Below are 14075 nucleotides of genomic sequence, written 5' to 3'. Positions count from 1 at the left end.
AAGCACAAATACTTTTTTTGCACTATGTCCACACTGAGATACAGTCGAGAACAGTTCTTTATACATATGTACAATCAGAGAAACACACTGGTGTTTTCAGGTTTCTGTAGTGAACAGACTTAGCTGCTGGAGTCACAGAGACATAAAAATAGTTGTGAGGTAAACGTTGCTGTTGAATATCAACACCCATAGAAAGCCTCATCCAATCAGATTCCTCAGTCAGAACGAAGTAACATCTTATTTGAGTTTAATATCCAGGTGTTTTGATGGGTGTCTATCTCTGGACTGTCCTGTTGCCCCTGTGGTGATTCCCTCGTGTAGTGAAAGGGAACTTGCTACAATACATTAGGAAGCATTTCAGTTCTTTGTTGGTGAACCTGTACTGTCAGCTCAGAGATATCTGACTCACTTATAAAAACATTTAATGTCAGTAAAAGTCAGCTCATACCTCCAGGTGAGCAGAGTTTCTCCATTTCACGTTCTGTTATCATTTCATCTGCTTCACACATGCAAGTTATAAAAGATGAAACAGTGTTGAGCAGGAAACCTTTTTTATTCTCATTTGTAAACTGGTAGTGAACAAATCCAGTGACAGCAGAGGAAACAGTGACTGCGTCTGCAGCAGTACCATGAGATGTATCATCCTCAGAGCTCACATGACTTCAGGCACATGAGACCGATACCTGCTGTCCCACTTTCACTCTGAGCTTTTTGAGAAATATCCCTCAGCAGCATTATGGAGGTCTCCGACCTGGAGAAGACATTATTTCAACGTGCTGCCTTTGAACGAGCCCTGCACCTTTTACTGTGAAGCTTCAAGTCTCTTACAGATGTCATTGCACACTGAGGATATGTCAAGTCTCAATGCTCTAGCATGAAAACACAACAAAAGGTAAAGGAATTATGTGTTGTTGGTTTTTTATAAAGTAGTGAAAATAAAAAGTGAATTAATTTTGATGAGTGAATAAATGACATACAGTATGTTCACATGGTACAATCGTTAATAAGTTTTTGTGCTTATTAATGATTTAATCAGACTCAACAAAACATTGGTGGTCTTTCTTCTGGGAGTGTTCAATGTTGACAGTTTCTTTTGGTGCCAGTGGTCCTCAGAGCAGGTCCTTCTACAGCCGGAAACAGACAGGAGAGAACACACACCTCTACTGATTCATCAGACGGAAGAAAGAAAATCTTTCTGCAAAAACTCTCTCATATCCACAGTGAACCTTTAAAAACTATAAATCAGGGATTTATAATGCCAATCCATTCGTCCTTCTCAAGAGACATTGTGCAGATAAAAGATGGAAAAGTAGAGAGAAGAGGGAAAATAGTGATATAATCATTTTACTGAAGCAGAAAACTTCATCATGTTTTAGTAGAAAATGTATATAACATCAAAATATTATAAGTGTGTTGTTACAGAAACTTATAAATATCTTTAACTTTCAAAACAGAAAATCTAACCACCCACACACACACACACACACACACACACACACACACACACACACACACACACACACACACACACACACACACACACACACACACACACACACACACACACACACACACACAGGAGAACCAGGGAAAAAGAGAAAGAGGAGAAATTAATATTTCATCAGTATTTCCTCCAGCTTTAGCAGTTTGGAGGCTCCTGGTCAGCCAACATGGCAACCTGCTGTTTCGCTGCAGAATTACTTCTGTGGTTGTTAAATTCAGCTTTACAAAGTAAAACTAATGACTTTTACTTTCTCAATCAGCCGTCAGGGAACTTTTAAAGTGAAACTTTCTGCCTTAATATTATTTCACTCGGTGTTGTACTGCTCTGTTGTCACAGTGCTGCTCCGGTAAGGGAGTAAAGAAAATAGAAATAAAAAACCCCGGAAGTAAACAAAACTGCATTAATTATGTTTTATATATATATATATATATATATATATATAGGCAGCTGCAGTAATGCAGTCACTGTACCGGACCGTTAAACGTTTATATAGTTTAGTCAGTCGTAAAGGTTCCACCTATGTTCGAGTACTAAACAGTTCATTTGTTTCTACTAATGTTTTAATAATTTGATGATTAAATTCATAGTTTTAGCATCAGCTTGTCTGTTCTTTAGCATTAATTAATAGTAATAAGAATAATAATCAAACTGGGCAAAGGCATCCCCGCGACCCCCAGATTATTCTGCCTGAAGCTCCCCCATCTACCTGTGTCACGTTCCTACAGCAGATCTCCATCTTCATCTACCTGTGTCACGTTCCTACAGCAGATCTCCATCTTCATCTACCTGTGTCACGTTCCTACAGCAGATCTCCATCTTCATCTACCTGTGTCACGTTCCTACAGCAGATCTCCATCTTCATCTACCTGTGTCACGTTCCTACAGCAGATCTCCATCTTCATCTACCTGTGTCACGTTCCTACAGCAGATCTCCATCTTCATCTACCTGTGTCACGTTCCTACAGCAGATCTCCATCTTCATCTACCTGTGTCACGTTCCTACAGCAGATCTCCATCTTCATCTACCTGTGTCACGTTCCTACAGCAGATCTCCATCTTCATCTACCTGTGTCACGTTCCTACAGCAGATCTCCATCTTCATCTACCTGTGTCACGTTCCTACAGCAGATCTCCATCTTCATCTACCTGTGTCACGTTCCTACAGCAGATCTCCATCTTCATCTACCTGTGTCACGTTCCTACAGCAGATCTCCATCTTCATCTACCTGTGTCACGTTCCCTCAGTCCTCCCTCCTACTTTTACCACAAAGGCCCCAGAGGTAATGGCAAACACAGATTTTCCTCACCTGTGCTGCTTGTATACCTGCTCCCTTTCTGATCCATAGTCACACCTTTTGTTCCACCCCTAGACCACATGTACAGCCCAGCTACTTGTGTTCTGTCACACGACACGCTTCAAACTGAGAGGACACACAATGCAAGTGTCCCTTCAAACCAGGTTTCACTTCTTCTCTTCTAATACCTTCATAGTCACAACACATGATAGAAGAAAACAAGCTGCAGTCAGGACATTACATAACATGCTCACCATGTGATAGAATAGAATAGAATAGAATAGAATAGAATAGAATAGAATAGAATAGAATAGAATAGAATAGAATGTTGGTTGAGAAAGTATGAATTTAATGCACAGCTAATTATTCAAAATATGAATTAAACTAATAAGAAACTAAAACATGCAGGCATTAATTTATGTGGTTGTGTTATTGCACATGACATTAAATGTGTGTGCGCTTGTGTACATGCATACATTTAATCTTACCATGTTTACTTCAGACTTCGTTTTCCACGAGAGATGACTTGAGAAACAGAGAGAAACAAGATTTTAATGGATTTAAGTACTGGAGCATATTGTTTCTCAATATGAAGAACCAGACAGTACATTGTCAGTACACAGACTAAACAGTCTGAGGCTATGTGGGAAATAAAATAAATGCAATAAAGAACAGCTGTTGTTACATCTCCTGCTTAGTATAAACCTCCTGAATTCTCTTTTATTAATGGTGAAATCCTGTTTGCTACCGTCTTAACGTTAGTGTAGGCTGTCAGGTTTGTGTGTGTCTTACACAAAAGATTGAATGTAAATGAGAGTTGGTTTGGCGGCAAGCTCTCACTGCTGCGTCTTGCTGCCATCACCAATTCAGTTCTCAGACTCAGTGAGTCTCAGTGTTGTGTATGATAAAACAGTGTGACGTGTCGTAGTCAGTCAGTTAAGTATTTATCGTGACTTTCATTAAAACATTGCAGTTGAAACCTTCTGTGTATTCTTTGTGCTTTGCATTGTCACCCTGTGGCTGGCTGGTTTTGGTCCACTGAGTTCTGGTCCTGGAAGGTGAGCCTGCAGAGTCCTGCCTGATGAATTTGTCAGGTCAGAACTGGGCAGAGACCCTGAAACTAAAGCCTCGCTTACACAACAATGAATATCTGCAAAACTTTCTTCACTTTTGGGGGTTTACCCGACACTGGTGGAAAGCTGGAAAGATGGAAAGATTCTTTCACGATCATGATTCCCTCCTGCAGAGACTGTTGGAGGCAACAAAGCGCTGCTACTTCTCATGTACCCCCCCCCCCCCCCCCCCCCCCCCCCCCCCCCATATCTGTTGTTTAGTAGTTGAGACTCCCCCCTGATAGCATCCGATTCCTCATCAGTCCACTACAATGTCGGCTTCTCTCCATTTTGTTCATGTTCATAGCGTTTTGTTCTCTGCACATGTCTGTGGTTTCATTACAAAAACAAGTGACAGCGCCCTCTCGTGGCCCAGCAGACTAACTACCTTATTGTCACATGAAACGTCATGTAAACGGGTCCTAAGAAACCCATTACAGTCGGGAGGTTTTTGTGTGTGTGTGTGTGTGTGTGTGTGTGTGTGTGTGTGTGTGTGTGTGTGTGTGTGTGTGTGTGTGTGTGTGTGTGTGTGTGTGTGTGTGTGTGTGTGTGTGTGTGTGTGTGTGTGTGTGTGTGTGTGTGGGTGTGTGTGGGTGTGTGTGGGTGTGGGTGTAGAACCGTGGCCTTCAGGACCTAATTCCAACAGGACCTGCTCTGATGATACTCACCAAAACCAGCATTACTTCCTGGAACTGGAAACAACATAAAAATGAAGAAGTTGTGACAAAATGTGAGACAGAGCATGGATCATGTGAGACTATTGGTCCTGAGACTCACCTGAGAAGGTCCTGGGCTGACAGAAAGTGACTTTGGCCCCATGTGGTCCCACTGGGACCACCATGGCTGTGTAGACATCCCCGCAGGTGATGTTTTGGATGTCACAGTACAGGCTGCCCGAAGCTGCCACACATGTGTAGTTAGCTTTGGTCCCGTAGAGGTCCACAATGTGTCGATGGACCTGAGGGCCCAGAGACCTCCAGCAGACCCTCAGGGTGCTGTTGGCCCGCGGATAGAGCTTGATGCCTGTGGGACAGCAGGGACCTACAACAGAGGGGAACAGGTTTGACTCTGTGGGGCTTGCATGCTCTCCCTGTCTGTACCTGGGTTTCTTTCCAAAAGTTATTTTGCATATCCATTCATCCATGCAGCTCCTTGAACATGAAAGTACAAGTCCATCCATCCATCCATCCATCCATCCATCTTCTCCCTCTTATCCGTTTCCAGGTGGTGGGGGTGTCAGTCTGAGCACCGTCACCCAGATCACATTGCACCATTAAGAACCTTCCTGCAGGTGGAGAGCCCACAGGAAGGTGGAGAGCCCACAGGAAGGTGGAGAGCCCACAGGAAGGTGGCGCCCGGCGTGGGACATGAACCCTCTACCTTGAGACTGAGAGTCTCATGCTCTACCTACTGAGCTAGTCGGGGACTGGAAGTACAAGTATACAGCTAAACCCACACACGCCAGGTAGAACATGTTAATATACATACAGAGAGGTCCTACACAGATTCATCCCCAGAACCTTTTGCTGTGTGGAAAGGCTAACCACTTCATCACTGTACCACTGTGATCTGCAACCTCTGATTTAAATGTTTTCTATTTTAAAGTTTGTTTACTATGGAACGTAAACCTGTTTTATCCATTTGACTGTTATTTATAATCCCTCGAGGGGAACAGATGATTTGTGCTGCTGATGCATCAAGAAAATATACTTTGGTCTTTGTTGTTTTTTGACAGAGCTGCAGATTGTAAATGGTAAAGGGTGAACCATCTTAGTGTTGTAATAAAAAAAAGAAATAGAGAGACCTCCCTTCAATCCAAGTGGCAGTAATGAGCCTGAAAGCTGCCATCAACTGTAATTACAGACAAGGAAGAAGCTAAGGCAGTGACAAAAACTGACAAAGAAGAAAAGTGAAGAAGGGCGTGGAGTTAGAGCCACCAAGCTGTCGACTGCGTTTAAATCAAGCATAAAGGAACTTTGACTTCTCAGTGCAACATATCGGCGTTGGCACACAAGTGGTGGACCGGACAAAGACCGTCTGCCGGCGATGTATGCAGGTGTGGCGGTATGTCACTTGAAAAACTTTCTTTCTTTTCTTCTATGTGAACAGAATGATTGAATGGTATGACAACCTCCTACTGCAGGAGTGTCAAACTGAGATCCTGGAGACCCGCAGCCCTGCATGTTTTCCATGTCTCCCTTCTTTATCCCCTGAATGTCCTGATGGTTCATCACTGAGTTCAACAGAAAGCCTGATAACGAGCTGCTCACTGCGATCAGCCTATTGAAGCACAGAACGTACACTGAACCGTGATCTCACACGAGGTACGTAATGAACCGTGTGATCATCATTGTATTGTGCGCTTCTTCACCACAATGTGATTACCTATCTACAGTATAGTTGTGTGTGTCGTGATGGTGAGGTGTGTGGAATGTGTGTGCGTTTGTGCTCACTGGATGAGAAGCCCTGATATTTGCACTCGGACTGGTGTCCTGTGCTGCTGATGGCCTCCAGGTGGACGCTGTAGTTGGTGCCACAGGTGATGCAGCCCATCACGCAGTGGGTGTCCAGCGTGTGGCATTTGGCGTGTCCTCGTGGTGACGTCAGCGTGGCGATGAAGGAGCGAGCGCCTTTACCTGGCGACCAGGTGACGCTGGTCATAGCCTGAGAGACCTGTGTGACGTTGATGGAGGCGGGGCAGCACGGACCTTAGAGAGGGAAACACAGCAGGACAAGAGCAGCAAATGGCAGTTTGTGTAGAAAAAGCTGACATTGTGGTTTTTATGTGTTTTCATCCCTTCATGTGTTCATGCCCTTCTCTGTGCTGCTCTCTGGATCTTCTTCATGGTTGTCAAGTGTTTGGTCCTTTTTAACCACTGTCAGTCTGGTCGCAGGATCCAGTGTGTCATGATCGTTTTGTGTTTCACGTCTGTTTTTGAACATGTCTTTTCCTCTCTGTTCCATCTGGGCTCCTGTTAGCATCTCTGCTTTTCTGGTTTCTGAATAAACTTTTAAAATCATCTTTGCCTCTCAGTCATGTGCTTCGATTCCCAACATTTCTTTCACTCTTTCATAAATGCTGCTTTGTTATCTTCCTGTGCTTGTTTTTCCAGTCACTCAATGTGTTTTCTCCTAAAATCTTTTGGCTTTCAAAATCAATCCATGCTGCCTCTTCCTCCTCATCTCCACCTCCACATCCTTTGAGAGTAGCCCCTAAACACTTCCTCCAACCAGGCTATCTTTTCGCTTTATTTGGGTTAAAGCTGGTTCTACTTCCTGCAGGATCTCATCATTGAACACGTGATGCCTTTCTTCTATTTCAGCTCTTCATCGAAGGAGTTTCTCTGAGCTCGATCAGGCTGAAGCAGTTAAAATGCAGACATGTTATAATGGAGTCTGATGTGAGCGGTAGAGGAGCTGGGTCAGATAATCTGCTGAGGAGATGAGTACATGTGGAACAAAGGCCGACTGATTGTAATAGTAGTTTTCGACTGTGGAGACCTTGACGTCTCTGTACAGGTGAAAAGTACCTCAGCTTGATATCAAACTGAAGTGCTGAAGTGATCCTGATGTTACCTGTTTCCAGGATTTTACTGTATGAAGGAAGACTCCTGCCCACAGTCGTGGTGGCCACTGCAGTGACCTGGAAGGTGGAGCCACAGCTCAGCCCAGTGAGCTGGCAGGAGGAGCTGTTGGAGCGGCAGCTGTGGCTGTCGAAGCGTCCAGTGGCAGTGATGGAGTAGTTTGCGTTGTGATGGTTGGGGCAGCTGATGTGGACCGTGTATGTGGAGCTGTTGGTCTGCGTGATGTTCAGGATCTCTGGAGCACATGGCGCTGCACACAGAATGGGGCACTCTTATATCTAAACATAAACACTGACTTTAATTTGTGCATTTAGTGTCAAACTCAAGGTTTGTTACATCTTACCTGCTGGATATTTCAAGTTTTCAGTGTTTTCAAATAACCTTATGGATACCTGTCTTGATGCTGTATGCTCTGCAGGTGTGGTTGCATCCTCGTAACTCGCTGCAAGGCATCACCGTCACATTGTACGCTGCGTTACACTCCAGATCTGAGAGCGCACACACTGGCGAAGTGTCGTTGCAGTGGATGACGTCTTTAGTCTGCGCTGCTGCAGTGGTCTCATACAGCTCGGCCCCTTTGACCGGAGACCACAGGATCTCCACCGTTTCTGTGGACAGCAGCTGTACGGACACGTTCTGAGGACAGCATGGGACTGCAGGGACGAGAGGGGACAGCGGCTGCTCATACAGGGACATCATGAGTGATCATCAAAACATCCTGACCAGTGGGTCCAGTACACTGCTGTTTCCTCTTTTATTTCCGTCATGCACATTTGTAAATTCAAACTAAGCTCTCCGTTCACTTTAGAATGCATTTTAAGCTCTTACTGTTAGTTCTGAAAACCAATCATGGTTGGCCCACCGTATTTATCTGAGCTTTAACTTTATGTGAAGAGAACAGGTGCTACAGTCATCAGGTCTGCTGATGCTGGCTGCTCAAGGTCCAGATATAAACTATAGAACTATAGAAATGTTATTTGGGGTCGTATTTAAACTCTAAAACATTTTTTTAAATAAGGGTTATTTGTATCAGATAAACAGTAGAACCTGTGAGAACCCGGTAAGAGTGACCCCCTGTACAGGACACATATTTACCTGTTAACACACCTTAATGAGGACAACCTGCCTGACAAGGACAACAGACAGGTTCTCCTGGGAAATTTCAAGCTGAACGACACTGAAACATTATGAAGAGGTGGATAATCAGAGACAGCATCTCAGTGTGAGCAGGTGGATGGTCACATGATCAGCGTGACCTGCTAATGACAGAAAAAAATCACAAATATGGCCGACTCTGTGAAACCAAAGGGAAATGTGCACCACACGATCCAACAGACAATCAAAAAAAACAAAAAAACATGCATAATATATAAGTTCATGTTATAAATATAAAGTCTAAGGACCTGTCTGAGAGACAACAGAACTATCATTTCAAAGAGAAAGCAATTTAGGAAAAAGGAGAGAAATCTAATTCACCATTCAAACCTGGGTACTCTGTAGCTTTCAATGTATAAATCCAAAATGACTCTCGTTGAAGGAGTGTTTTCAGTCTGTCTCCACCCCTGATTGAGTTTGCAATATGCGCTATATCTGATATCTTTAAATAATTACAACTGCCATGATTTGCATCTTTATAATGAACAGCCATGGGATATTGGAGATTGCCACTTCTTATTGCATACTTGTGCTCGGCCAATCGTGCCTTCATTTGCACTTTGTTCTCCCAATATAGAAACGACCACATGGACATGCAAGTCTGTAAACAACATGTGAGGGATCGCAATTGATAAATGAACTTATATTAAACTTACCACCAGATGTAATGTCAGTAAAGTAGTTAGCATTTATCATATTACTGCAGTGATTACAATGTCCACACTGGGTCTGTCATTATGAAGGGGGGAGATGACTTTTAACAAGTTTATCATTTAGGGTTGGAGCTTTTCTAAAGCTAAAGGAGCATCTGGGAGAGCTTCTCTGAGAGTACTATCACTTTTCAATATATCCCAATTTCTTTTGACAAGTTGTTTGATTTTATTTGCTTGATTACAACCGTATATTGTGTCACAAAGTATATTTGATCTGAATTTTGTGGATTTTTCTTTTTAGAAGCCAACAGTTCTCTCGGGAGACATTTTGCTTTATTGTAAGCTCTGGATATAGTTTTTTGTTGATATCCTCTTGTCTTAAATCTCTGGCTCATGTCCTGAGCATTTCTTGCAAAATCTTCTTCTGAGTCACATATACGTTTGAGCCTCTGGAACTGACCAAAAGGAATATTATATATTAAACTAGGTGGGTGGAAACTGTCCGCTCTGAGAATCGGATTGCGGTCAGTTGGTTTTCTAAAGATAAAGGTGCGTAGATCTCCATTGTCATCTTTAGAGATTTTCAAGTCTAGAAAGTTGATTTCAGATAGAGGAAAGTCAAGACTGAGCTTCAAATTCTTATTAGTATTATTCAAATATGCATGAAACTGAAGTAGTTCCGTTTCTGAACCTGACCACAGTAGGATAATATCGTCAATATATCTGCCCCACCATATAATTTTAGTCAAATAGATATTACAGTCAGAGTAAATAAATACTTCTTCCCATGTTCCCATAAACAGATTAGAATAACTAGATGCAAAGCAGGCTCCCATTCCTTCTGTTTGAAGAATTGACTCTGAAATAGAAACACATTGTTATGTAAAGTCCATTCAGCCAGTTTTAGAATAAAGGCAGAAGGGGGCATCTGTTCTGGATTTCTCTTTTGCAAATAATCTGATAGGGCATCTAGTCTATCCTTATGGTCAATGTTAGTATAGAGTGCTTCCACAGACTTTATATGTATAACATGAATGTATATATTGTGCTTTTTTTTTTCTTTTTTGATTGTCTGTTGGATCGTGTGGTGCAGATTTCCCTTTGGTTTCACAGAGTCGGCCATATTTGTGATTTTCTTCTGTCATTAGCAGGTCATGCTGATCATGTGACCATCCACCTGCTCACACTGAGCTGCTGTCTCTGATTATCCACCTCGTCATCAATAAGCAGAGTTGACTGACAAACATTTTGCCCTTGCCCTGAAGAAGGCTTTTCAGGCTGAAATGCGTAGGCATGTTTTTATTAGACTAGCCAAGTACCAATAAAGGCTTTTTTAATTTTCACCCTCTTGAGTGCCTCCGATTTTTCATTTTAAATTTCATAACATACACTGTGACCACAACAAAGAAAAACTTTCAAGTGTAAATTTAAAGGTTATTATAGTAATATTCTACCAGTCTGGTGTACTCAAGATGAAACTGGACTGTATGTGGTCCCTGAAGTAGATTAAATCTTATTTAATGATTATATTGTATACCTCTCAGTGGCGGGCCGTCAGGGCCTGCAAGGCTTCTCTGCAGGCCTCAGAAAAAGATCTGATTATATAAGTTGATTATATTTTGTCCATGAATACTGCTTCAATAATTCCAACCAGTCTGTCTACTTCCTCTCATAGTTTCTCCCTGACTGCTGCTTCCAGACTGAACTTCCATACTAAAGCTTTTAACCAATCACAGTCCAGCCATCACCTTTTGCCGGGTAAAGAAATCTGTCTGAGGCCTTCAGATTCAATTCTGCAGGCTTCTGCAGCTGCTGCTTCAACCAATCAGATTTTGATATTGACGACTCAGGACCTTCTGGAAGGCCGAGGGTGACGTCAGTGTGTTAAAGCCTTCTGATTGGATGGTCAGAGAGTTCACTCTCTAGCTAGCTGACTGCATCTGGAGCAGCTGCAGGAACAAAAATATAGTTGTGTTGATTTAATAGAGGTTTTTTATCAACCTACAATGACTAAAGGAGAAGATAAAGAGATTTGATTGCAGATTTATTGTCAAATCCATTTTCAAGACGGACTTTTCCAAGAGGTCTTTGAACGCACCGCAGCACTCCTGGCGCATGAGGAGGTCTGGTGCAATTTACTTGCGCTCACTCCAACTTCCTTGGCAGGATTCAGGATTATGTTATTTGGCATTATATTATTTCCAAGACCATGAAAAGCTGACGTTTGTCTCCCTCCTCAACCCCCAGAAGTTTTGGGAATAGCAGCCGCTTTTTTATGCAGCTGCAGCAGAAGGAGAGACGTGAACTCAGATTTTTTTCATTGTCATAAACAGTCTTCATCATAAACAGTCTTCGTCATAAACAGTCTTCGCCCCGGGATGGAAAACCAGTCAGGTCCCCCACTGGTCATAAAGGTATTTATTCTGGCTACACAAATATCTATCTGTAAGGCAACAGCTCTTTATACTGCATTCCTGCATGATAACTTGGTTTCTGTAGCCATAAAAAAGTTGTTGAAGGGTGGATTGACTCAGACCAGCACTAGTGAAGACGTGGGTCTGAAATGCAAGGCCCGCCACTGCATACATCTTATATACATATGTGTATATACTGTTTACATCTTATATTGGTTCAGTTTCATGAGCTTTTACAAAACCATAACATATTTAGTGTTTGGTTCCTTCAATATCAACTGGTCCTACAATTTGTCCTCGTGACCCGTCCCTCCGAAGAGAGGACACCTGTCTTCAGGGAACACTTGCCTTTGGATTTTAGTGCGTCCCTACATCAGAGGTTTTACTGTATCTGCTCTGTCTGTCTGTCTGTCTGTCTGTCTGTCTGTCTGTCTGTCTGTCTGTCTGTCTGTCTGTCTGTCTGTCTGTTATTTTGCTCTTCTAATTTCTATGTGTTTGTAGATTTTAGGAATTATTAGTAGAGGATTGCACAAGTTGTTAAAGTCTCTGTTGTGAAGTGAATTTTGCACAATATGAGACCTTTATGTCATCTGGTTCTCTGTAGCACATTGATTCTCAGTTTTAACTTGGCTTGTAAATAATCTAATCCCGTGGATGGAAAAGATTTGGATGTTTGTTGTGTGAAAACACTTTGTGAGCTTGTCCTTGAAGGTTGTGTGTGGATGAAGTGTGTGTGCGGCTCGTACTGGTGGTGTAGTTGCGGACGGGGGAGAAGAGGCTGGAGCCGGCCTGGTTGTAGGGGAACACGCTGGTGAAGTAGGTGTAGCCACACATGCAGAAAAATGAGCAGGTGGTCTCTGTGGTGTTGCACGACTTCTCCGTCCCGTCGTCCCTCTTGATGAAGGTCACGTAGTGATCCACCTGCGACACTTCATCCCAAATCACCGAGCAGTTTCCAGCTGAGGGCTCCTCCACCCAGATGTTCTCTGGAGGACAGGGGTCTGGCGGAGTGAAGGGGGGCAACATAGGGTCAACAGTTAGTCTCACATTCTTGAACCAATGACGTCCTCATTAGGAAGTCTTTGGCGCATGTGTGTGTTTTATTATTTCTTTCTTTCTTTCTTTCTTTGATCAGGACAACGCACATTAATTAACAATCATATACAAATTCTACTCAAATTGTAAATGTGCCAGATTATAGCAAAATTGATAATTTACATCTGTAGTCCCGAGGCAGGTCACACAAGAAATACAATGTATAAAGGAATACAAAACACAATATAAAAACTATACAATATACATTTATGTAAAATGAGTGCAGGCATCACAGGAGTTGTGAAGAAGAGAGCAATCAAATCCAGCATAGAGGCTGCAGAGAGAGCACCAAGGTGGATCTGGATCAAAAGGTCCGAGAAGTGGGCCAATGCTGCTGGGACACAAGTCGGGGTCTGATCAGCCCAGGCTGGGTCGCCTGAAGGAGGGTGTCTGATGTTGAGAGACCCGAAACACCCAATGATTTCCGGAAACATCACTGATGATGTATCCCAGAGCATCCACGGATGTATCTATACCTGTACAACTGTCAAATGGCTCATCCAGTGACTCCCAGGAACAGACTGGGTGACAACCAGGAAAGTACAGTGACAACTGGAAAGACAGTGGACAGCATGGAGAGACAGCAACCGGGGCAGGAAGGGTTGGCAGCCTGACCTGCATCTCTCGCAATGAAGAGCTGCAGCTCAATCGACAGAGAAACACCCCCAGGAGAGCCCGGGGGGTGGGGTGGGGGGTGATGACCCCCCGATTCGGACGGACCTAACAATGATGACCTTCAACAATGTACATTCAAACACGATGAGCAAATGCATCTGCGACAAGGTCTGCAAAAACAATCAAGGCCTTAAAGTCCATCAGGGCCGGATGAAATGCTTGGAGGAGAGGTCGGCACAACGCACAGGACCAGCGTCTGGCCAGACCCAGGAGGAACCCGGCCCGGAGGCAACCCACAGAGCCCAGCACCTCCAAGTGATCAACAATCCAACTCCCAGGAGAGTAATTCAAAACCATTGGATCAAGTGGCCTCAAGCAAATCAACACGGCCTGTGGCATCAGCTTGGTGAAGATACATCTTTTCCTTCCCCCTTGTCCTGTTCGGCAGCTTGAACAAACAATATGATGTGATCTAGAACCTTCTGGAGTCAGAACAGTTTTTGTTCTTGAACAGGAAGAGACCTGGAGTCTCCTCCTGTTGCTGCTTTATTAGAAGTTGGCATGGCTGCTGTACACGAACGGGGAGGAACGCTCAAAGAGAGAGAGAAGAGAAGAGATTTAGGGGGAGAGAGAGGGGGCATGGGGCAA

The 14075-nt window shown here is 43.4% G+C and overlaps 1 protein-coding gene across 1 annotated transcript in view; it reads right to left on the bottom strand.

Moving 5' to 3' along the window:
- Positions 1 to 536: 536 nt before the first annotated feature.
- fndc7a (fibronectin type III domain containing 7a) overlaps positions 537 to 14075 on the bottom strand; it is a 28398-nt gene continuing 14859 nt past the window's right edge. The window contains exons 7-14 of the mRNA XM_080487651.1: positions 12464 to 12718; positions 7888 to 8148; positions 7488 to 7745; positions 6365 to 6619; positions 4689 to 4952; positions 4580 to 4603; positions 3288 to 3324; positions 537 to 1124 (exon numbers count right to left, since the gene is read on the bottom strand). Of these exons, the coding sequence (XP_080343777.1) occupies positions 3293 to 3324; positions 4580 to 4603; positions 4689 to 4952; positions 6365 to 6619; positions 7488 to 7745; positions 7888 to 8148; positions 12464 to 12718 (1349 nt within the window). The 3' untranslated portion in view covers positions 537 to 1124; positions 3288 to 3292. The remainder of the gene's footprint in view (positions 1125 to 3287; positions 3325 to 4579; positions 4604 to 4688; positions 4953 to 6364; positions 6620 to 7487; positions 7746 to 7887; positions 8149 to 12463; positions 12719 to 14075) is intronic.

This window comes from Lipophrys pholis, assembly GCF_963383615.2.
Source record: "Lipophrys pholis genome assembly, chromosome: 1".
Lineage (NCBI taxonomy): Eukaryota > Metazoa > Chordata > Actinopteri > Blenniiformes > Blenniidae > Lipophrys > Lipophrys pholis.
The sequence above is the reverse complement of the archived record's forward strand: the minus strand, read 5'-3'. Positions and strand labels throughout refer to the sequence as shown.